General features: G+C 40.8%; 1 protein-coding gene and 1 long non-coding RNA gene across 2 annotated transcripts; both read right to left on the bottom strand.

The window, feature by feature from the left end:
• Positions 1 to 786: 786 nt before the first annotated feature.
• Positions 787 to 9,171, bottom strand: LOC114766250 (ubiquitin-conjugating enzyme E2 Q2-like). Its single transcript, XM_028956925.1, has 13 exons — positions 8,610 to 9,171; positions 7,685 to 7,789; positions 5,356 to 5,478; positions 4,474 to 4,530; positions 4,253 to 4,390; positions 3,359 to 3,443; positions 3,112 to 3,172; positions 2,930 to 3,020; positions 2,737 to 2,795; positions 2,424 to 2,472; positions 2,218 to 2,313; positions 1,862 to 1,928; positions 787 to 1,509 (listed from the first exon to the last, which is right to left on the bottom strand). The coding sequence occupies exons 1-13, from the start codon at positions 8,766 to 8,768 to the stop codon at positions 1,478 to 1,480; spliced, it is 1,122 nt and encodes a 373-aa protein (XP_028812758.1). The 5' UTR covers positions 8,769 to 9,171; the 3' UTR covers positions 787 to 1,477.
• A 3,732-nt stretch (positions 9,172 to 12,903) lies between these two features.
• Positions 12,904 to 17,527, bottom strand: LOC114766273 (uncharacterized). The gene is made up of 3 exons (XR_003742767.1): positions 17,411 to 17,527; positions 14,375 to 14,458; positions 12,904 to 14,261 (listed from the first exon to the last, which is right to left on the bottom strand). It is a non-coding gene; the product is annotated as an uncharacterized LOC114766273 (long non-coding RNA).
• Between the last annotated feature and the right edge of the window lie 8,426 nt (positions 17,528 to 25,953).

The following is a 25,953-nucleotide window of genomic DNA, read 5'->3' as shown; positions in this document are numbered from 1 at the left end:
CCACCCATGTCTAGAACCCACTGATTTCAGCTGATGTCCATTTACCTCAAAGACTGAAACTGACCACTGAAACTGCAAAGTTGGTCCTGCTTAGAATGGATTATTGTAGCTGGAGGTTGAGCCCGATGCCACAGTTAAAAGCTGGTCATGGTTCCATAACGGCCAGCAACGAAAACAGAGTTTACTGCAACACCATTAACATCTGCTAACAAAGAAAGGTCACACGGGCCTTAAGGATGATAACATAAGCCACGCCCATAAAGACACAGTGCAGAGATCTTCCTACCCCCCCAAAAAAGTGGAAATAAAAAGAACAGTAGTCATAACGATTCACATAAAAACACGGTTTAAGGATTACCATTTTAAACCTTCTGTAAGGAGAACCCACCATTCCCCACAATAGATGTTCGATTAGTCGGTTCAGTCCTCAGTTCAGGTGGAACGTATATAAAGTAGACGTGTAAAGTTTGCACCCCCACCCAGAGCCCTGCACAAAGACATCTTAAAAAAAAAAAAAAAAAAAAAACGCAACTCGTTCATCCCCAGAAACACATCTTTACAAGTTTATATGTGGAGTTAACTACATTACACTGATTTCCGACTCCGCCATCACTAAGCCTGGTTATCGATATGCCGCCAGAGTAGCCAACTGCCTCGAAGCTTGAGAAGTGTGTGGTGATGAGGGGTCATCGTTCCAACATTCTTCACAAGATATCCTTCATTCAAGTGTCCTTCCTCTCCTCCGCTTGTTTTTGGCTCGTGCAGACATTAGGGCTTAAGCAAACATTGGGGTTAGCCTCAGAGCATTTTATTCCAATGGAATCTTGGCATTATATAGAAATGACACAGAAACAGACATCACAGAAGCCATCCACAGAGAACAAGGCGGAGTGATGTCACACCACCCAACACCAGTCGTCTTAATCCAAACCTAGTCTGCGTCAAAGTGGCCGTTTTAATGTCCAGTCCATGGCTGGAAAAAATGTTAGACAACAGCCGGTTAAACACCAGCAAACCTCGGCTGAATGTGAAATAAAATGCAGGGGGAGGGAAGATGAGGGGTGGAAGTGAACAAGAGACTGACTTCTTGTCTATAAATCCATGGGCATTCCTCAGAACACTGGAAGCAAGCAGAGGAGGCTGGGGAATATGGGGCGGGTAGGAGCATGTCAGCTCAGAGAGGGAAAGAAGGATGGAAGGAAAAAAAGACAGATGGGGGCTGGGGGAGAGAGAGTGAGTGGGATAGAGAAAGAGATAGAGAGAGAAAGAGCACTCCTTGCTGTGTTATAGATGAGGTGGTCAGTTCAGAGCAGTTACCCGTTGGTTCCCATATTACGAGGATGAGTCAAACCAGTTTGGGGTCATACTCCAAATTGAAAGACAAGTCCAGTTAGCAAAAGAACAGAAACGTAAAATGAAAAAGAAAGGTGTAGATGTCAAGACAGTCCAAATTCAGACATGGAGACCTGTTCCTCTTCTACCCATCCTCTTTGGGAGGTGTGTACCAGCCTGCAAGACAAGAGACAACCAGTGAAAAAACATCCCAAGAGCCAGTCAACAAATATGCAGAACCGTTCATACTAATACTGAACCAAAATTAAACATGTTAAATTACTTAGGAAAATTTTACTTGGTGTGAATTCTTTTTTATGTCACCTTGCACGCACTGAGACTAAGAACAGGTTAAAGACTTGACTGCATACATACAGTCGCCTCCTCAAAATTTAATTAGATTTTAAGTGAGATCAGAATAATCTGTTTTCATTCAAGCCCTGTATTTGAACTGTTCTAAATTCTGGCCACAGGTAGGAAAAAAAGATAACAGCTTGCTGTCGTTCTTAATTAATCTGTTTAAACTTACCATTCTTTTCATGAATTTGCACAAGAGATTTGTATGACTGTTGTGCTCTGGCAAGATTATACTGGTTCTGAAACAAAAAAAAAAAGAAAAAAAAGAAAAGACATGGATGCTAGTGGTTAAAGACTTCAGTTTGATGAGTATCATCATAATTCCATCCTTTTCTCACTGTGCATATCACAGTGGCCTTTGCAGTCAGTGGCACTGGGTACATTATAAAACAATACTGATAATGATCTTCATATTCATTAAAAACCATACCTGTGAACCATACCGTAACTGCTGTTGCCAATTTTACTCTAGTAAAACCCCAGCTCAGGCCTTTTGCACATCTGGCAAAGAAAACATTCAACATTTACCTTATTTGCTCCAAACTGCACTCTGGCTTTTCCTTTAACTAAAGTGGCGTTGATCTGCATGATAACAGACTCAATGGAATAGGCACTGCTCCAGCCCTGGAATCACAGCAGCACACACTCAGAAAACAATGCACCAAAGTACTGTGCAACATTAACACAGAAGCAAGAACCAAGGATCAGGTATCCCAGAAACACAACTGACAAACCTGCTTAGTAAGAAGCTCCATGCACAGGGCACCTCCTCCAAGGACGTAACTGCATTGGGGTAAGAATAAGACAGGAGTTTCTGAAGAAGTACTGTTTCATTTACAAACAAAACTAAAATGTACAACCTGAAATAAACAGGACATGAGACAACTGACTCGTTCTTCTTTCACGCGCATACACTCACACACAAAGAAATGCCTCTGAAGAGGAAATGCCACCCTTCCCTTTAAAGAACTGGGTGGAATTGGTCATACCAGAATGGAAAAAGAGATGGAAGAAAAAAATGCCCACCAAGCAGGCACAGCAACTCACCCTCCCGAGAGCACAGGCGAGACCACCCGTACAAATGGTGGATCAAAGGGGAAATTATCCTGCATAAAAAACAAAAGTTATTTATAAAAAAAAAACTAAAAAAAAAAAAACTGTGCAACACTAATCTGGTCATCGCCTTCAATCGCTTAGTCAGGTACTGGAAAAAAAACTGAAGCCTCACAGGAGAACTCACTTTATAAGAGAAATTGAGCAGAATATAGTCCATCCCCTCCTTCTCTTTCAGGACCTGAAGGTCACTGTGCAGTGGGCTGTCTGGATCCACCCTGCTCAGCAATATTTCAATTCATTTTGAGGCACTGAGTGGCATGTTGACAATCATTTGGTCAGCTAGTCAAAGGTGTAATTAATGCTTACGTTCTCAGCTTGACGTGCCACTCATACAGGCTGTCGTTCACCAGCTCCACTGAGTAGATTCCTGTGAGAAAGATATCATGTCAATAGCACATCGATACAAAATGTGTGGCTAATCTCGAACCTCATTAGAAGCCTCACTTTTGTCAAAAAAGCAAATCTCCACGATGCAAATATCATTGTTCATTATCAGTGTGTTGTGTTAATGAGCACCAGAGCACTGACTAAGCAAACCACCAGTGTTACTAACCTGTCTTGTAACTCTGAGACCGGTAGATCTCCCTGAGTTCCTTCATCAGTCTGTCTGAAGCCTGCACTGATCCAGACACAGCACCCTGCAACAGACAAGCTGGATCAGCCACAGAGTTCTTTGTGACAAACCGAATAAGACCAGAGCCTGAGAAAGACTAGTCACCTCCACCCCCCTCAAAAAAAAAACAAAACAAAACAGATTTTTGTCTTCAAAAACAGCTAGCAGAGAAAACTGACAAACAACATTTGCAAATAGCACTACACGACAACACAACATACTGCGATCGGAATCAAATGAGGAAAAAATATTCGGTTCGAATTTTGCACAATTGCAATTCTTCCGTACTGTACTCTTAGGTTATTAACCTAAGGCTTGGCATGTAAAAACACACAACTACACAAAATGTCACAATATTCATACAATATTTTGTAGGTATTCCTGATTGCGAATGGTTAGTGATCTAACAAGAGAACTGATATCGTTAACCTATTTACTGCTCCAATTTAACGACAGAATGAATGTTCTCCGTTAACAGGTCTTTTCTGTAAGCCAAGCTCAGACATGGATTGCAGACCATAAGCAGACTATTTTCCTTGTTAACAGTGTTTTTGCTCACATAATCAGTTAATGTCAGCTGGGATGATAAAGGAAGAGAGAATGGCGCAAAAATAAAAGCTTGAGAAGCAGAAGCACCCTACAGAACACGATGTGTTACAGCCCTGCCGAGACTGCCCACTCTCCGCTGCAGCAGAGTCACACACCTGACAGCACACACCTCCGAGTGCTCCATTTCCAACAAGTATATTTAGTACAACCTGCAAAGAATTTTGGACGGAACGAGTAAGGCAGAATCTATGTTAAAGTGCATCGTTAAAATGTACGACGACTCACGTTTAAGTGGTCCTGTCTCTGGTTCTTGCGGATCTTCTCCAGGATGGCCAGGTTCTCCTTTTCAATGCCATCGTCTTCAGACTTTTTTCCTACTGGCTCTTCTTCTTTCATCTCATAGTGGTCAAGGTCTTCAATGTCCTTTGTCGGGAAAGAAAATAATATTTTGATTTTCAATTCAAATTAAAAACATAATGCATAGTAATCTAGTGTCTAAAGATTACCTCTCCCATCTCCTCTTCCTCCTCTTCTTCTGATGTCACCTCATCTGTGGTGGCATGCTAAAAAAGGAGGAGACGTTTAACTCTACCTTGGTTTTCTTTTCATACATTCCAAGCCCATAAAGCATACAGAGGTTTCAAAAACTGAATGTAATGAACAAATAAATAAGCTTTATACCACATCTCCATCTGCAAGTTTTGCTGTAATTTTTAATTTCTAATCACACCTGCTAGGTGGCAAATAAGAAGGATGATAGATAAAAGTGGTTAAGTATGGTGAAACTGAAAGTGAAGTGATTGTCATTGTGACGAACAGCACACAACAAAATGTTGCTTTTAACTGGGTGGTAGTAGCCTAGTGGGTAACCAGAAGACCCAGGTTCAAATCCCACTTACTACTTTTGTGTCCCTGAACAAGACACTTAACCCTGAGTGTCTCCAGGGGGACTGTCCCTGTAACTACTGATTGTAAGTCGCCCTGGAAAAGGGCATCAGACGCCCTTATCCAGGGTGGCTTACAATCAGTAGTGCTGTAAATCATCTTGGTGATCAGTGGGCAGTCATGACAGGCACCCAGGGAACAATGTGTGGAGACGGTAATTTGCTCAGTGACACCTTGGCGGGTCGGAATTCGGACTGGCAACCTTCTGATTACGGGGCTGCTTCCTTAACCGCTAGGCCACCACTGCCCCCCAGTGAAGAAGTGATGTCCCATCAGAAAATGACAAAGACCAGAAGCTGAGCATAAAGAACTGAGTGGTAGGTTTGCCACTTCCTGTTTGCATGCTTTCAAGTATCGCAGGTATGAGACTCAGTTTGGGGCTTGATCAAACTTGATAATGCAAGATCTGACCAAATAGTGAGCAAAGGACAGAAGAGGCTTGCCTTGCGGTCCTGACTAACAGGTCCGGCAGGAAGAGGCTGGTCCAGCATCTCTACATCTGGGTGCTGAGGAAGGTTGTAAAGGCGGCACAGATCGCAAATGAGCCTCTTCAGTTGCTGCAGGAGCTACAAAACAGAAATTTTTTCCATCATCCAGTCACTTGACAAGGCACAATAATAGTGTCAAACACAAATTAAATCTACATGCTTTTATTTACCGTATCTCTTAAATATTAAAGTCTGTACTCAAACCTTCCAAAAATATTTTCCTAATTGTACATATAAGCTAAATGGAAGGTGTCATTTACACAAGGTTTGGGCAAATTATTATTTTTACCCTCCAAGTAATAGTTTGATACGACAAAATAAAAAGTAACACAATTTCATTAGGATATCATAAGATCCAAATGAATATCCCACATAACACGACCATCCTGAACTCTGCAGTAACACGATGTGCACATGAAGGTACATAATGCAAAGAATATCCTGTAAAGCACAGGTAAAAGTCATGAACATTTGTTTTGGACTGCCTTAATTAGGTACTATCGACAAATCAAGACATTTGATGGGGAAGTAATCAATACTGTGAAACTATTTAGCAAAACCATGACAATAACTATATGACATTAGACTTAGCTGTCATGATATAGTTTGCCAGGAGAGTACCTAGAAATGCAGATGAATCATTGATTGACAGTGAAGGAGGTAACATCTCTTTGACAAGTTTTCATTGAAGAATTAAATGAGCCTTACATTCCTAAACAAACAGTTATACAGAATATAGAATACATCCTACAATCTAATAAATCTGTATATGTAAAATAAAGGTTAAAAAGCTGCGGATGTGTGAAACTCTTTATGAAATCCTCAGACAGAGTTCTATATAAATACCCCCCAAAAAAATCCAAGCACAGTTGCACCCACCTGTTCTCTAGTGGGCCATTAACCCATCACTAGCGACGCATCCCTAGCCTACTGCCAACCCCTGGAAGCATTACAATTCTACGGCAGCCTACATAAAAAGAAATGCTAAAACAGCACCTGTACAGCATGAGCAGAGAAGACAGCAGCATCAAGCCCAGTTCAGAAGGGCAGGGAGCTAACTGATGTGCCCTGGGGCACTCACAACGCAAGGCGGGAAGGGGAGAGTTTTACACTCATTGTCACAGCCGCTGCTGAGTGTGTTAAAATATTGATACAGCAATATATCTTGATATTTTTATTGGTGATGTATCGATACAAGGATACATCGAATATCAATATTTTGTATTTTATATGCAAATTTGGTCCAAAATTCACTTCGGAGTTATGTTTTCGTACACAGCATCTTGTATTTCAGCTGTGTAGAATATCACAATATGTTCAGTATGACTATATATATTATGATATAATCATATCGTAACCCATGTATCATGAGATACTCGCCAATACACACCCCTACCAGCTACATTTGACAGAAGACATCACCAATCATCTTCTAATTCTTATACAAGACAATGCCTCGTACAACCCTAACAGCCTGAAGCATTTAACTGACATGGAATTCTTCGTGTCAATTTATTTACATCATTCATCGTGGCACAGAAGTTGCCTGATAACAGCAAACCTAATACAATAGCTACATTGCTTAAAATAAAAAAATAGTCCAGAGACATAACACACCGGCGGTGGCCTCAAATCACGAGAGTTCTCATGACAAAGCCATGTTCTCCTCAGCAAACACTTTCTCTCTCTAACCTGCATTCCTTCCACTGAACAGATTTCCCTCTTTTTTTCCCCCGTATATGAGACATATGGCTCTGTGAAACGTGACCGAGGCAGTTCCTGTGAATCACGGGACAAAAACACCACCTGCTAAGAACATGCTTAAACATTAGGAGGACAGAGACAAGACAGGCATACATCTTACACAAATACAGGTACACACGATGACGTGCAACGTTAAATGACCATCACACAAAGGGAAATAAACGGAAAAACAAAAGCAAGTCCGAGGTGATCAGGGCCGACAATTAGCAGTCTGTCAGGCAGAGCTGTGGCTGCCAACAGCAGGCCATCACTGTGTTGTTACCATACAGAACGAATAGGTGGCTCCTGCTGAGATGCAACCTGGCCCCTTTATTTCTTTAATGTATGAAACGCTGCATCAGGGGAAACATCGTCTGCATTTAGAACAGGTGCAATATTATATTAAGAAGATTTGCATTCAAAACTGAACTGTGGTACATACCACTTTAATAGCATGTGATGGGTTCCGCAATTAACACGAGCAAAACAGATTATAATTTTAATAAAGACCCTCCTGTAAACTCAGGGGCAGGGATCTTACCAGGGTGCTGCCCTTCCTCACATCCTCGAGCCGCTCCAACACTTGGGTAAGGCTTGGGTCATCGGAGTCCACAAACCATATCGGGGGAGTTGAGGGGTACGACTCCTGGAGAAAAAAAGGCAATTTTCATAGATTATGAAATCATAGGCATATGATTTTTTTTTTTTTAAAACGTCAGTCAATCCTAAAGGTTGCAGCCCAGTGATGAAACCTTCAGTTTACCCACACAATCCCATACTTGCAAATTCGGCTACCAAAACACTGAAGCCTGAATTGGCACAGGGGAAGTCCAGGCGAAAAGTGAAATCGAGAAAACGTGTAAACGGTTATTATTGTTGTCAGTGAAAGTACACGCTGTACCAGGGCGCTAAGATCGCCACCGATGTTCCCAGAAAAGCAAGCCCCCACCGGGTCAAACGCGAGGCTGGACGTCGCAGCGCACCTCCGGTCGGTGTTTTATAACCTGCCGTGTGCGCGGCGTGAATCGGTAGGTCGTCCGCAGACGGATCTGTTTACCGAGCCCACTGCGCTCCGTTTAATCCGGCGGACACACACACACACAAATAAAACGCAGTTCGGAGTTAAAATGACCGAGCGACGTCAATGATTCAACCAAGTTGTGACTAGAATAAAAAAAAAAAATATATATATATATATCTTTATCTGAGCCGTTTCAAGCTAAACTGGTCGAACGAGGAAAGATTTCCTCTCACTGAAGAGACACGCAGAAAGAAAAAAAAACACAAACGCGTCTACCTTGAGCTGAGTTTTTCACGTCACGATCCGCGCTGGCGGGGAAGATTGTGTTATTATTATATAATTATTATTACGAGTGTCTGTCGGGCAAAACAACTGCAACGTTTACGAGCTGCGTTGCGCTAAGTGTTGTGCTAGCTCGGCTAGCGCTGGCTCCCCCCGCGTTTACCGTGATGTTGCAGTGGATAATGAGCAGCTTCTCCCCGGTCACGTTAAATTGGCAGCTCAGCTCATCCGGCTTCCAGTCGATAATTCGAAAGCGCTCGTGGTTCGGGTCGAAAATTGACTCTAGAAACTTCAGCTCGGCCTTCAGTCCCGAAACCGACATCTTCCGTTCATCTCCGGCCAGGGCCTACTGCAGCCACGCACTCGGGTACGACGGCAGCGGAGCGGAGGACGCAAAAAGGCGCTAGTGGGCGCCTTCCGAGCGCCGCTAGCTAGCTAGCTGGCTGGCTAGTTGCTAGGCTAGCTACTATCAGCGCCCCCTGCGTTGTTATTTTCCCCAATAATGTGTCGTAGATGTCACCACTGCCGTATAAAACTCATAACCTCCGCTGTGTCTAAGATATCCTGGTAAAACCAGATGGAACTGAATACGTGTTGCTAACGCCAGCTGTACAGTAACGAAGCACAGGAGGGGGAGAGATGAAGCCCGGAGCGGGCTGCGTGCGTAGCCTGATCCCGGCGCGGAGCGGAGCGGACCGGAGCTTCTTCTGGGGTTTAAAGATGGCGATGAGCGGAATGCGCGCGCAGCGGGGCGGAGACATTTCGGATGAGAGTAAAAACTTACGCGGGACCAACAGGGAACCAGTAGGGAGTGTAGTCCCTGACTGTGGGTCGTGGGGCTGAATGAATATGTGTCATTTTGTAAATGCGTGTTTATCCATGGATACAATTTTGCTGATCCACAACAATTACATTTAGATTAACATTACATTACAACAAAAGTTTCTATATTTTATACACTATATTCACACAAACCGAATTAGATTAATAATACACATACACATACATGCAGACCATACACGTGCCAGTGCAACATGCTATATGTATATAAAATAACATGCTCTTTATGTTCTTAAATAAACTACTGATCACATTTCAATCCAACCCCCCCCAAAAAAAACCTGTAAAAAAATTGAAAAATGTAACATTAGAGTAATTGAAAATCAAGTCAGGATGATATAGGTTAATGCTCAAACCTTAGATTAATATAATTAGCAGAAAACAAATATCAGACATTGGAAATGATGCCATAGAAATATTTTTGGAAGCGTCTAATTTTATATGTATTTACATGTATTGTAATACATATTTCATGTCAAGATCGTTTACTTTTATTCATTAGAGAAATACCATGAACTAATCTAAATTCTATAGTTGTGCTGTGCAGTATAATTGAAACGCATGACATTAACAATCCCGTTTTATTGACCTAAATAGCTGGGCGCAGCAGTTCAGTAACACTCAGGGGCCTGCTACACTTTTCACTTCAGATAATTACAATGCCATGCACACAATGGAAAACGCCACAGAGCATTATGGCACTGCCTTTTGTCCAATATTCACACACCGGCCAGCAACCGTGTTGGGCCGCATTAAGGGATGTCACTGACAGCTTAATGAAAGGTCCAGAGTGGCACCGTAAAATGTGAAGAATAGCTGTTGCGCTTTAGTACTGCTGTAAAAGTCACATTCTTAGTTTTGTTTTTATGACACCAGATTGCTAAAGTTATACTGACGTACTGATGTTTTGAAATATAAGTATTTTGGAAGTCCTGTAATTAGGTATAGCTTAAAAATAATGACTGTAAAAATAATAGAGTGTACAATGAAAGTGGAATGTCTAATCGTTTTTGTTTTAATGATGCATTTTAACCAGTAGATGGCGTGAATGTCTTTTACATTTATCATGAGATTTTATGTGATTTTATTTCTGCAACCGCTTTTCATTCTTGTCAGTTTCACTATGAAAGATCTTGATTTGTTCTATCATGAAATTAGTTTTAATCAAACTTGACATAAAAAATTACAAATCAAAACAGTATGTATATGAAGAGATAATTACATTTGGTGGTGTTGGTCACCTCTGATTCAGAAAATGGAAGTGCTGGGATGGTTTATGCTGGTACCACAAGAAGAAGGATATGTGAGATTCAGCCTTTGTGGGGTCCACCTACAGGCACAGGAGGTGTGAATTGCTGAAGAGAGGAAGATAAGAAAGCCTTCAAATTTGACTGGACAAGCGAGAGCAGCTCCATGGAGCATATCAAACTTTAAAAGTAAATAACCCTTTCCCTGAGGAGTAAGCTTTTTCATCAGGGAATGGAGCGGTGCAGATGACTGAACGCGAATAATGCCACCCTGTCAGCTCCCATCACACTGTGTCTCTTTACTGGCCAGGAGGCAAGAGGATCCGACTGGACTGCTTCATCATGAGCCCGCTGGCTGAGTGGGGGAAGGGTTCATCAAAGCCAGAGGGCATACTGAGCAGACCTGAAAGCAGAAGCTGGTAGACCAACCCAGCGGTTCAAAAAGCAGCGTCCAAATCCTCATCAAACTTCCCCTCTAGAAGTCTTGTGCTGTTTCTCTTTTACCTGGATTTATCTGTATCAATTCGAAAGATACACTTTATGTAATACGTTATATTATTACACTATATATAATTTAGCTTTCAAGAGAGCAGTTTCATGTTTGCTTTTAAATTCTTATAGTAAACATAACTGTGAAGCCACCAGAGGGAACCAGAGACCAAATCAAAGTCATTGTCATGATCCTATTTTTCTAAAGCGGGGTTCTGTCAGTGCTGCTCTTGGAGGATCACCTGCCAGAGAGTTCTCACTGCAACATTGCCACCATTAATGGCTGAAAATGAATGTGTTGACTGAAAACGCAGATTGTTCAGTTTAGAACACCGTTCCAAAGAATTTCACACTTGCTTGCTAGGGTGCCATTGTGTTGCAGTGGCTATCACTGCATGTAAGTGAAAGGCGCCCGGGGAGCAGTGTGTTGGGACGGTATTTTGCTCAGGGGCACCTCAGTGGCACCTCGGCGGTTCGGGATTGAAACCCACAATCTTCCGATTACGAATCCGCTAGGCCACCACTGCCCCTGTATGTTAACTGTGTCCAGGGATTTTTTATTGCATCTGGAGCTGCATGCTCTGTGCTGGTCATTACTTCTCTATGAAGATTTTGTTTTTGAAAAGCTAAACCATATGCCTTAAAGAACAGCCATTATCAGTTTCGGAATAAATGCATGTTGTATTTTTTTTTATTATAAATTGTTTACTGTAACTGTACATAACTTACTCTGAACTGTAACATTTTGTTGATCTCTACTGTACTGCATTTTTTTAGTCCACTCTGTTATACATTAAGTCAGTTTTTTAACAGGTGAACCTTTACTTTAAAAGGTGGTCAAATCTAAGAAGATGAGTCTGTTATTTTATGATCACGTGGCTAAAGTAAAAAGTGAAGTGATTGTCACATGTGATACACAGCAGCACACGGTGCACACAGTGAAATTTGTCCTCTGCATTTAACCCATCACCCTGAGTGAGCAGTGGGCAGCCATGACCGGCGCCCGGGGAGCAGTGTGTGGGGACGGTGCTTTGCTCAGTGGCACCCCAGTGGTACCTTGGCGGATCGGGATTCGAACCGGCAACCTTCTGATTATGAAGTCGCTTCCTTAACCGCTAGGCCACCACTGCCCCCACTGCTATACAGATTGGACATGGTTTCCCCTCAATGTTTTGTGCTTAACAGTGCTTTTACAGTGCTTCAAGTCTGCATTCACTAGAGTATTATTTTACCTTGGGGGTCTGTATTTTAACTAAATTTCACTTTGAATACTTTGTCTCAGGCACCCGAGTCAGTACATGAAAAAGTGAAAAAAGCATTTGTGTGACAAAATGTGCTACATGATTTCTCCCAACTGTAAAGAAATACATGAATGTTTACAGTTGGAGAACATTACTGTATTGCTGCTCAGATAACAAAGGGATAACAGAGTCTCTTTCTCAGTATACATAATGTCATTGTTGAATGAAAATAAGAAAACTTCGGCAATTCTCAATATTTGATCAATGCCTTGTTACACTAACAAAATTACATCTTAGATAAACTGTGGTTTTATTTTCACTGATTTGTATGAGTCCAAAGATTTGGAAATATATACTCAACTATAAAGTATATTCAGCTTGAGCCTTATGAAAGTGTTGGCTGGTATTTTGTTCATTTCTTCAAGATTCAAGAGAGGTTTATTGTCAGTACAGTATACAGTATACATCGTGAATTTAAATGCTGTTTCACACAAGAAAGAAATATATATGTATATACATACTTAACTAAACTGTATTAACTAAAACTAAAACTTAAAAACTGTACAGGACTAGAAAGAAAAGTCAAACTTCTGTTCACTAAATCAGGACAAACAGGACAACACCATGCAGGATGCTTGTAAGAGGATATGCTGGGTATTTCAAACAGGACACACAAGACAAGACAAACTTATGCAAAATGAGCAGAAATGTGCAAAAATAACACAGATCTGCAAAATGAATTGAGATGTGATAAGATCTTGATTAGACCTTGTCATGGTTCCACTGCTGGTGAAGATGGTGGAGAACACATTTGCACAACTTATTTATTCACAAAACATGGAACAGAACATGCATAGCAACAGAGGACAAGACATATCGCATAAGATGACTCGGCAAAGACATGATACAAACGTGCAGTTTTATGCTGATAACAGCAAGTGCACACAGTAAACTGCGGTCCAGACATAGATCCGGAGTACCCCACAACGTCAGTCAATGACAGTACCCCCCAGTCAAGGCACGACTCCTGGCATGCCTATGTCAAACACCATGGTGTCTTCAGAACATGGTGAATTGATTGCGTCATTCTGTTTTATCAGGATTATTTAGGCACCATTCACATGGATTTATTGAAACATCTGTCACGTTACAATAATCCCATAGATCTGCTGATTCTGTCACATGACGCTCTGGTGCTACGTGATGGGAACAGGAAGACAGTGACAGGTGATTCCCATTCTATTAAATCAGCGCCGACCTGATCTGAGATCAACCCGGCTTGAGTTTTCAGTCAGATGCTACTCTTCTATTATCCCATGTTGTTCGCCTGCATGGCCCTCAGTTCACCTCTACTCAGACGCTTCCGTTGCCGTTTCGCCTTAGCCAACCAGTCCTCCTGGCCCTTATTTTGGGCCGAACTGGGTAAGACCCCTCACCTCTCAGCCACTGCAGGATACAGCCCTTTTGATGTGTGCTATGGTTTCCAACTGCCTATTTTCCAGCGCCAGGACACCAATGTGGATATCCGGCACTGGCAGGCCCGGTCGTCCATCACCACAGCCACAAAATGCTCCGTAGGACAGCATTGCTGTCGTCACCCCCTGGCCGAATGTACCATGCTGTTCACCGGTCGTGGCTCTCCACTCAGCATCTGTGGCTCGAAGAAAATATCCCCATGTTTCGTTGGTACCTACCGTGTCCTCTTCCATGTCAGTCCCATCACCTACTCTTTAGCACTTTGCTCCACTCCGGATCCCGTTTTTTATTGTTCCCAACTCAAGCCGTTTGTCACCTCTCCTCTGAATCCACCCTCATGTTCACGTCTCCCTCCTTGCCTAGTGGATGCTTGTCATCATGGCCGTAGGATGCAGTACATGGTCTGCTGTACTGGCTGTGGACCAGAGGAGCAGTCCTGGATCCCAGGGTGTTTCATCCTGGACCCATCCATCATTAAGCATTTCAGGTTCCTCCACCCTAGGACCATCTGGAGGGGGGTTCCTGTCACATGATGGGAATGGGAAGACAGTGACATGATATACATTCTATTCAATCAATGACTTCTGATCTCAGATCAACACAGCCCTATCCCATGTAAGTCTGATCCTACTCACCTCCTTTTTTCCAATGTGCCTCTTCCTTGTTTGTTCCTTATTTCCCTGTGCAGATGCCAATGTCATTGGATGCTGCAGTATTACCTGATTCACATTCATAGAGTAAAAGTTGCAGTACATTTGCGCACTACTGCAATTGGGTTCACTTGTATTGCAGACAATTCTGTTTCATTGGTGCTGTCTTGCTTCAACCCCTAACAAATTCTGTGCCTTGGAATGAGTATTTGTCTTTGACTGGTTGAGTGAGAAGCCTAAATCGTGTAATACAGCTGCATGGGATATCTTCTTTGTATTTGGGCGCCCCCTGTGGGTGAGTGGTGGTACGGCGGTTGTGACAATTCCATTTAAATGCATTGTTACATATATATTTCCACTAATTTCTGTTCGATCAAAATCTTTATAGCATATACCTTTAACACATTTACAGATTATTACAAAACATTACATTAGAAAGATTTGAAGAAGAATGTGTAGTGCACATTGTACATAACAGGACATTCTATAATTTGGAATAACACAGAGGATGGGAAACCCCATGATCAAACCAACAATTGGCTTACAGAATGTCTTGAGTATAAGTCTAGAGCTAATTTGGAAAAAGCAGTATTAATTAGTATAGGATATATACATATATATATATATATGTATGTATGTATGTATGTATGTATATATATATATATATATATATATATATATATATATATATATATATATGTGTGTGTGTGTGTGTATGTATATATATATATATATATGTATATGTATATATACAGAACATGCATCCATGTTTGGACACACCTTCTCATTTTCTGTTTTCTTTATTTTCATGAACATTTACATTGGTCGACTCTCACTGAAGGCATCAAAACTATGAATGAACATATGTGGAGTTATGTACTTAACAAAAAGCGTGCAAAGTAGTAATCAGAGCAAAGGGTGGCTATTTTGAAAAAAAAAATAGAATAGAAAATAGGTTTTAATTTATTTCACCTTTTTTGTTAAGTACATAACTCCACATGTGTTCATTCATAGTTTTGATGCCTTCAGTGAGAATCTACCAATGTAAATGGTCATGAAAATTAAGAAAACACATTGAATGAGAAGGTGTGTCCAAACGTTTGGCCTGTACTGTATATATATATCTATACACACAGGCCAAAAGTTTGGACACACCTTATATATTGTGCATCACAGCTGGAGGAGACTAGATCTCCTGAAGATGGATTCAGGTCACAATAATATGGTACACTACTTATCTTTGGCTGCTTGTCAAACAGCCAGAATTGTAGCCCATTGCATGGGTCTACCTTGTTTTTGTGGCTTTGGGAGAAGTGGCAGTGGATGTGCACATCTATTATAGATGAGGAGAAAGGTAGGCTTGTCGGGTATACTGGCCCTCTTGTGTTTGCCGGCCAAAAAATTCACCCACGTGTGTGTGTGATTAATGAGGCACAGAGGTCAGGGCTCTGGTAAGACCACTGCCACAATAACTCACTCTGAGCAGGTCTATTTAAAGAAAATGTGTTCTCTCCTTGGATTTAATTTCGAGTTTAAGACCTAAACGATCTGCAATTCCCCTTCAGGTAAAAAATGATGCCCTAAGTCCTATAAAAGTGAAATAAAAAGCCCTAAGTCCTATAAAAATGAGACATTCATCAACTACTTAAGGAACATAGCACCAAGATGAATTCACAATGGCACTGTTACCAAATGAATTTTCGTCGGAAAGCAATGCTTCCTCAAAATACTGTTTTAGTCTCTTATTTAGCATTACATCAGTCTAAAAAGGAAGACTGGATTAATTGCATTTTCCTCCTGGGCAGTGTAACTCATTTTCTCATTTTGAGATACAAAGTGGTATTCCAAGACAAGACAATCTTCTGCTAGCTTCTAATTTTAGAAAATATTTCTAAAATATATATATGTATAGTTGTCTTTGAAATGGCTATGAAGCTGTTATATCTTCATATCTTTACATTCTAATTACAAGTTTAGCATTTTGCTTTTTTTACGTCCCAATTGAGAATCACAGAGACTCCAGGTATACTAGGTGAGTAAAATGAGACAGAATGTGTTTAAAAGCTAAATTATTTGTCCACATGCATTCTTGTCACAATTACATCATGACAATGTTGCAAAATAGAACATAATGCAGGCCTAATAAAAACTGTCAATTGTAGAGTTAGGGTGGCCTAAAGGACAAAGTCATCATGGGCTTCTTCAAAACCTGAGGGTTCTTCTGCTTGGGAGTACACAATAATTACATGTTTCCATTAAGATCAGGATGAAGGTTATAAGATTAAGAAGATAATGTACTTTTAACATTAATTTAAATCATATAATTAATTTAATAACCCCAATTTACACAATTACATTAAAAAAGTGAAACGTTTTGCCCTGAAAGTGCAAACGTAAACCATGCAGATGGTTGCGGGACAAAGCCCATTCTGCTGACCTTTCATTCCACAAGCTAAACAACAGCATAATGAACTCAACATCGCTCTTGCCATATGATGTAAATTCCATTTTGGTATAATTGAAATACTAGAAGCCCATGCTGCATTGTGTATGAAGGACTCAAAGGTTATGCTACACGCACAACTGAAATGGACGTAAAATAAATTGCTTTTTCAGTTCCACAATGTCTGCAATAAACCATGACCCTTTCTTTCTGGTGAGACACGTATTATGTTATGCGGCACTCTATTTATCTGGCTATGATTCTCTGTATTTACATGTTGCTTTCCATGGGAGTACTTTGAAAAAAAAAAGGTCTATTCAAACCGGGTGACCGCATGAACTTTCGGATGGGAAGAGACTCTGGTGCAGACCTGTTAGCCTATAATCCTCATCATCCCTGTCGACTCTTACACCGCTGGGTTAAGTCAACCCCCTCCCCCTTTACAATCAGTCTCCAATCAATTACAGCACACCGTGCGTCACAGAGCAGTCTCCCTACGCTTTTATGACCGAAATGTAATTAAAATCCAGAGCATAGCAATTATTTATAATTTAACAGCCACCACCAGCTTTTTTCACCTCTGATGTTGCCTTTGGCGTGTCCTCTCAATGTTTGTAGTAGCCTAGAAAATATCCTTGTCCACATAACGACAGGCTTTACAGCGGCTGTAGCTCTGGTTGCTGTCCGTCTGGATGTGAAACATTGAATCACCGAAGCAGCACGTGCACAAAGAGCCTTTGTGTGACTTTGTGACTGAAACAACAAGTTTATTGTGTATTGTACAAGTTTATACATGTATATATTGTCTGCTGTATGTTGTATTGTATTGCTCACTGTTGCTTGAGAGACACCAGCAAATGGAACCAAATCCTGACATATTTGTCCAATTAATGCTGTTCTGATGTTGATTGCAGAAATATGCATTTTGAAGAAGAGCAGCTGTCAATTTAGCTGCGGTGGGTTGAAGATGTCAACCTCCAACAAAATGAATTTCAATGGAGCTCTTTTATGGACATGACATGCAGTTTGTCAGCTGGTTTGGCATGTGCACAACAATAAAGCACTGGGATGGTCTCATAATTTATACTTGAGCACAGTGTTCTCTCTGCAAAGCGGGAGCAATTAATTAAGCCATGGTCATACAGCACATTTATTGTTTTTTATTAAAATAATATTGTTTTATGGGAAAGTCAGACTTTGTGATCAGTATCAGGGCTCATACTTTTTCACATTCGATTCATCTGTCCTAAATGTGATTCACAAACAACTCCATTAACATTTTTTAATGGATTGAAACTTGTCAAAGTGCATCAGATGTTACTCATAGCGGCATGGTACTCATGGCAAGAAGTTTGCAATTCTAAAAAGTAAAGCAATCAAAAACTATAGCCATCTAATCTTCAATCAATGACTTCCAGTGTAGTTTGTGGAAACAATGGAATCTGTATACAGATGTATGTCCCAGACCTAGTTGGCAATGTCACAGGGGGAATTCAGCATTTTGCTTTCAACTATCCCTCAACTCTCACTCTTAATTCTCGAGGCCGGGCTGCTGACTCATGCCATATTCAGCTGCAGTTTGTCTTATAAGACAGCACCATTCCCGACAACAAGGAGGAGCAATATCCAATTTTCTTTTGGTGAAGTGCAGAAATCCGTCTTCCTCGAGAAGATGGAGTGCAACGTGCTTGTTAGAATGACCCACATGGTTACTGTGTGTGTGTGTACTATACTGTAATACTGCATGCATGCATCAATGATAGATATGGCAGCTCATTTACCCAAAGCCCATTTAAGTCACATCCTTGAAGTAAAAGATTAATGTGTCATTAATTTAATTTGTTTCCTTCTTAGAGATTTGTGGGATCCAACAATGTTCTACAAAACTCATGTGCATAAAAGCTCAAGCTTTGGGCTGTTGCTGGACAAAGCAGTAGACAGATTGGTCATTGTACCATTTGACCCTGCTTCTATAGAGTACTTTCTGATTCAATGAAATTCCCAAATGAAATTTGCAGAGTATCCTCTGTTTTATGATGGAATTATAAATATGAGAAACCATTTCAGGATTGAATTGGGAGCAGGGTGGCTTGGTCTTCATTTCCAATGACCAGATCCCATGACACATAACCCCACTCATACATCCTTGTCTCGACCTCATGGGAATTCTCAGGGCGGAGAGGCAGGGAGTCTGGTGGGTTTAATTTGGGTGTTTTTTCATGCAGACGTAAATCAATCTACAGAAAGATTGAAAGTGAGAAGGCAGTGCATCTACATCTACATGTATGGTCAGGTGTAGAGTTTAACGGAGTGGTTGAGTGGAGGGGTAAATTAATTCTGCTGGACACAGAGATTTTGAGAACAGATGTTGCAAAAATGGATGCATGTTCTTTAACCTCTCAAACACTCTAAAAGTGAACAGTTTTAAGCAGACATGAAATCTGTTTCAGTAGCCCAGATTCATACACTTCTGTTGTATAATGTAGTGTTGCATTGCTTATTTCCATGTTCCCATCTAGAGGCTGGGAACCATGGATAACGAGGAGAGGGATAAGTGATTTAGGGATTCACACTACAAACCAAAGTGAAAATATAGTGTGTTCCCATAGTCCTTGTTCGGTGGATGGAGGAGTCCTTAAATGCCTCTGGCTGGTGTGCTGATTAGTGGGGCGGAGTCATCAATCAGGAAACACCTCCCCTCCAACAGCCTAAAAGGGAAAGCACACAAATAAACCTACCAAACAACACAACACTACGTAACAACATTTACGCTTACAGCATTGGGCAGATGCCCTTTTCACAGCGTGCTTGCTTTCAGGTTACCATCAGGGAAGTAATCAGTTCAAGTATTTGTTTGCTAGTGCAAGGTCAAAGATGTCCTCAGAAAATACACAAATAAAATATTATATACTGTGTTCCTGTTTGTTTATATCTTATGCATGCAATTTTTGTAACAGCAGAATTTTACTGGATAGATAGACAGACTAATCAAAGTGTTGCCTGGGTAAATCATATATTTGTGATGGAAATTTTTTATTTAAATTCCCTGAGTCCTGGTGAATTAAACAAAGGGTTTTTAATTCATGCACAGGAATGAGCCACATCAGCAGTGTTGGAGTTAGTAATGGTGTTAGTAAGGAAATAGTAACAGTGTAATGTAATTTAATGACAAAAATTGGATCATGAGTAGATCATTTATACTCTCAATAAAATTTACAAAATGCTAGACGAGGGCCAATTTAGCTTTAATAAACGGAAACTGGCTGAAGAACTTTTTTCCACCAACTGCGAACTGTTTTAGTTCAGGTTTGTTAAATCAAATTCCACAGCAGTGCTTTTTGACTAATACATTGAACCAAATTATCCTCCCCTTAAAGTTCTACTTGACTAAAAAGTACATATGCTTAAGTATCAAAATAAATGTACAACAATCTATTTAATGCAATTTTGTTAAAAAAGTATTTCATTTATTTATGGCCCCGTCTGTCACGGCCATTTGGCATGGTGAGGCAGGTGAACAGAGATGATTAGACGTAGGACGCATTCGCATAACGTCATGAAACCGGGGTTTTAATCTGAAGAACAGGACAGGGGAGACATCTGGTAACATGGTGAACATGTGACTTACAAAGACCCGACGGTGAACAGACGGTGAATAAAGGGCAGCTTTATACATTAGACCCAGGTGAAAACGATTAGGAAACATTACACATGACTAACTTGCCTTCCGGGCCGGATCATGACACCGACCAAAAAATTATGTTTTTCTGTAGATGCCATTTCAGGGGACCCAGAATGGTTAGTTTCTAAAACAAGTTCCAGGGTTAATTTCCCTTTTCTATGTATCTGTGTGGACATCAAAACAGCTGTTTTTGTGTGAAAACGCTGATGTATTAGCCCAACTTCAAACCTGACCTATAACCCCAAACACGTCATACATACAACAATGGCGTAAAACACGTTTTTGGTTGTGCTGCAGCAACTGCAGAACCTCATAAAGTATCTACAGTGAACATATCTATTGAAAACACAAAGATGGACAACAACGCTCTGTTTAATTTCCTATGGAGGAGAACTACGCACCAAGGAGAGCACTGTGGGTGAGTCTGAGGAGTTATAGCACCACTTACAGGCGTGGAGGGGGTTAAAACAAAAGCATTCTCATGTGGACAGGACCTTAGACTCTCATACCACTCTTAGCACAAAAAGATTTCATAAAGACCATTAAATTATAGACATAAGGACTGAGACAGACAGAAAAAAAACTAATAAAAACAGGATTTGAGAACACTCAGATATGAGAATTCCTTTACTATATTGCATCTGTAGACACAACTGAATATATGATCATGTCATGATCTGGTCTGGCAGGGGTTACTGCGGACCAGAGTTTCATGTTAGTCTTGTGTAATGTTCCCTGATTTTTTCACCTGTTGTATAATTATATGAGTGCATAAAACTGCCCTGTTGTGTCTGTTCCCCGTCGGGTCATTGTCTGGTGATGTTCCCCTGACCTGTGTACTATGTATTAAACCCCTGTCTCGTGACGTCGTGCATGTGCATCCTCTTTCCTCGCATGTCCTGCCATCGTGACAGATCGTCATGTATTTCCCCACTAAGTCAACAACTTGCTGAAGGTTTCTTAGTTTTACATTTTTATCAGCTCAAAAGTTTAAAGGAATTACATTTTTGCATGATGTAAAAGAGACTTGATATTGCTCACAATTGATTGGAACAGGTCCTTGATTGCAGTGGTTCAGCTAAAAAAGAGGGAAAAGTGGTTTGGTTTTGTAGAATGCTAGAAGTCAGAATAAAGAATCCTGTAAGGAAATGACTTTTATGTTTAACGCTTAATAATAAAAAAAAATAATAATGAGAACCTAGAACAGTACATAACTTAGGTTTTATTGCAAGGTAACAATGAGGTTATTTAAAAATTATTTTTCACCTTTTTACGGTTTGTTCTTGTGTCTGTGTCTGAAAACACTGTGTCCAGTATTTCTACTGTCCTGACCATCTACATGGCAAATGCAGTGGGGCAGATAACTAAATGTCTTCAAAGATTTGCTTGCTCGTATTGCAATCATTTAAATATTTAATGTTTAAATATGTACTTTGCACTTACCATTATACTTATTTAGACTTGAGTAGTACTTCACTGCACCACAATTTGTGTCTGTGTCATGTCTTTTTCATGAATCCTGCAGGCGTAATGGAATAATGCACCTCCCCACACAGCACCTAATTGGGTAATGGTTATCTATAGATCAGAATCTCTGTGGGTGCACTGCACTGCCTCTCCACATTCAGGTCTAACTCAGTAAACTGCAGACTAATCAGATTCCTGCCATGGTCCATTTATCCTCCTGTTTCAGAGCCCTGGCTATGGTGCAAGCGCATGGGGAAAGTTTGGGGAAGTGCTGTGACTGTATGCGCCGAACAGCTCACAGAGGAGAGCAGTATTGTTAATCTATTGGTTAATGCAGTTTACGATGCTAAAAAAGGGGCCTGACGGTCTGACAATGGGGGAAGTAGGCCTATCTTAAGTCAATTATATGAGAGGACAAATTTACTGTAAATCACGGTCAACTCACTGCAGGCCATGGCTGCATGAGACAATGGGTGGCCAGTGGCCAGTGAGTTATGAGGTAGTGTGCTGTCAGATAAACACGCTGCCAAATATTTGGCAGACTGACAGGAACAGGGTGGCATGAGCACAAAAAGTCGCGGATCAAACTCCACGTTAACCTTTCCCACTGTCAATTATTAACACCTTTCATGCTGCTTTCTGACAGATTGCCCATGAGAGTCGTCCATTGGCTCCATTGGTTGGATGAAATAAAATTTAGGCAGGGATCTCAATTGTCACACATGACAGTCAGGCACTAAACATTGTGTTTCTCACATGGAAAAACTTATTTGTAGGCTAATATGCCACAGTGCCCAAAATTTCTCATACTGGAGCACAGTAGTGCCACAAGCACATTTCCGCTGGGGGTCCGAGAGCCTGTCACTTATCAGCCAATGAAAGTGTAGGGCCTACATAATAGCCAATCATAAAATAGCAGTATTGTGTCCAGTATTCCCTCTAAGATACGAGTGCAATTACTCACTGCTGACATTAAAATCCAACTGGGCACAAAATCCAATCTAAATTGAAAATAAAATAAACACGTAACAATTCTTTCTGTGTTATTTTGCAACGTGAGTCAGTGAGTGACCGGTGACTGGCTGCTCCAGGTAATGACGCGATTCAGGTGTTTGCACAGCTACGTATTATGAATTTAATATGCATTTACACAACGTTGACAGGCTATGACAGCGTCCGGTGTTTTAATTGGCAAACTGGTGTGCACGATGGTAAGTCCTGTTGACCCTTTATAATAATGTCAAAACTAAGTGAAAAGGGAAAATAAATGTGATTCCTTTAAGGTGGAATGGTTGTGCAGTACAGTAAAACTGTTTTTTTTTCTTTTTCAAGCGAGAAAGGTCTGCTCTGCAAAACATTGCAAAATAGCAAGTTTCTGGAGAAAAAAGTGTGGAAGCTGGACTACCCCAAGTGTCACAAAAGTCTGTTGTGCGATTCTTTTCTGAGGAACTACACTGTGCTGGAAGAATACTGTAAGAGAGAATCCAGTGGCCAGATCCTGTTACAAAAAGCTGACTGCTGACTGTCTCGGAAGGGCACTGCTTTGCAAGAGCAAAGATTCAAGATTGGTTAATTGTCAGTACAACGGTATACACAGTATACCGTGTATTGAAATAATGTTTCACACAATGTTTCATAAAAGAAAAATATATATGTATATATACACTAAACTAAACTTTTTTTAACTAAGACTAAGAAGAAGCTCTTGCAGTGTCTGGCAGTTACAGTTCTGATGCTGCAGAACTGTCTGCCAGACGGTAGGAGGGAGAACAGGGCATGTGAGGGGTGGTGAGAGTCCTTCATTATGTTCTGAGCTCAACGGATGAGGTGTTTCTTGTAGAGCTGGGAGATGGGTGGACGTTGAACCCCGATGATGCACTCTGCTGTCTTCACTATCTTCTGCTGGGCCTTCTGCTCAGCAACAGTGCAGTTCCCATACCAGACAGTGATATAGCAGCAGAGAACACTCTCAATGGTCCTCCCGCTAGAATAATGTGAGGATGGGAGGAGGAAGGTTGGGATAGAGGGAAATTAAGTGACTGTGTCAAAAAGGCAATCAGGGCCTCATCAGATGATAGCAAAAATTCTGGTGAGATTACTCAACAAGATCTGTGCTCACTTGGATGCTTGTTTTTCAGAAGATGCATTTCACATTGAGGTATTGTGTTCAGAGCAACAAACATTGCCACACTGGCAAAGAAGTATGAGGTCATTCATCAAGGCCCACATTCTGTAAAGGTCATTAACATGAAAATGCTGACTTTAAGTACCTAATGAGGCAAAAAAACCTCTCACATCTCCACAATTGTGGATATTAGGGCTACGTTTCAAGCATCCAGTGCAGATTGTGAGGCTTTAGTTTGATGAATTGTGCCAGAACATCAGTCAAAAATCATCTTGAAGTGGACCATTTTGACCAACTAATGCGCATAAAGTCAAATAAAGTGAAGTGATTGTCACATGTGATACACACAGCACCAGCACACGGTGCACACAGTGAAATTTGTCCTCTGCATTTAACCCATCACCACTGAGTGAAGCAGTGGGCAACCATGACAGGCGCCCGGGGAGCAGTGTGTGGGGACGGTGCTTTGCTCAGTGGCACCTCAGTGGCACCTTGGCGGCTCGGGATTCGAACCGGCAACCTTCTGATTACGGGGCCGCTTCCTTACCGCTACGCCAACCACTGCCCCAGGCCACCACTGCCCCAATGATGCAAGCAGATGAGGCCATCAACCTGGACAACCTGTACAACCATTGGGAGACGTGAGATGGACAGATGGGAAAATTAAGGTGAAATGTAAGTCGTCAATCAGATATGTGCTCATCTAGTAGAAATGCAAATAATCGTGTGTACATACTGTATTATTTGCAGACGAAGTGTTACATGACTCTCTCCTAGACAACAGTAGGACCCGTCTCACCCAGTGACCAGCAGGAGCATCACAACACTGGAAGTCAGAGCTTTATTATAAAAATAGTTTATAGTTGGCATGGTTTTTGCCATAGTTAAAATTAAATATTTATACTTTCAACAGCATTAACATACTACACAGGAAAATGTTATACAAAATTGTATAGAAAAACTATACAACTTTGACAGTAAACACATGTGATGTTGCTCACAGTGATCCAAGGGACCTCAGTTTGTGTGTTTGCTCAGATACATGAAAAATGGAGGAAACATTGATTGTATCTGGGTAAAATGCAACAAGAAAAGGCATCCTGGAATTCTTCATGTTATTCTGCTGCCATTTCACCCCATTCATAGGAGCTCCTCTTCAGTATCACATCAAGTCATCTTCTGTTTTAACATTACAACAAATTCACAAAATAATATTACAACAAATTCACAACTGTGTGTTTGACACAAGCAATGGAATGTCACTCTTACCTGTCTTCAAAACTTGAGAGCACTGATTTAGGTATTGACTTTTTTAAGAAATTGAAATGTTCCAATTGCAAAGTAGAAATATTGATCATATTGGATTTTGAAAAAATAATACATACATTTCAATATATTTTATATAAAGGTATGATTCATATAATAACGACAAATCATATATCATTAATGCAAACTTCATCTTATAGATTTGGTCAAAACTTTCAAGTACATTTAAATTGCCAAGTCCTGGTGTGTTGCTGCAGGGAGTTAAAAACATGAAAGACAAAGTAAAGCTAGTGTATTCATAGGTTAAAAATAATGATATGTTGACCTAATGAAAACCCTATTCTTCTGCAAGTTTTCAAAACTGTTAAGAAGTTGAGACATAACTGCCATCAGCTGAGGTTGATGCAACAAGAGGCAATAAACTCATTGCATATTAGCTTCTGCAGCTTTGAAGGAAGAGAAAATATCTCCCTTTCTCAGGACTGGGGGCACAAACACGACTCTTTTAATGCATCCAATTGAATAGCTGAGAGACTTTCATCTGATCCTTAAGGCAATTTTAGATGTTAAAATATACAAGG

The sequence above is a fragment of the Denticeps clupeoides genome, chromosome 16 (genome assembly GCF_900700375.1).
Source record: "Denticeps clupeoides chromosome 16, fDenClu1.1, whole genome shotgun sequence".
NCBI lineage: Eukaryota > Metazoa > Chordata > Actinopteri > Clupeiformes > Denticipitidae > Denticeps > Denticeps clupeoides.
Note: the sequence above shows the minus strand (reverse complement) of the source record. Positions and strands in the feature narration are given on the sequence as shown.

Coding starts and splice junctions, on each gene's coding strand:
- LOC114766250 (XM_028956925.1), bottom strand. CDS start 8,768: ATGTCGGTTTCGGGACTGAAGGCCGAGCTGAAGTTTCTAGAGTCAATT. Junction 4,531..5,355: donor CTGTTAGTCAGGACCGCAAG/GCAAGCCTCTTC, acceptor CTCCTTTTTTAG/CATGCCACCACAGATGAGGT. Junction 3,444..4,252: donor AGAGACAGGACCACTTAAAC/GTGAGTCGTCGT, acceptor TGTCTGTTGCAG/GGTGCTGTGTCTGGATCAGT.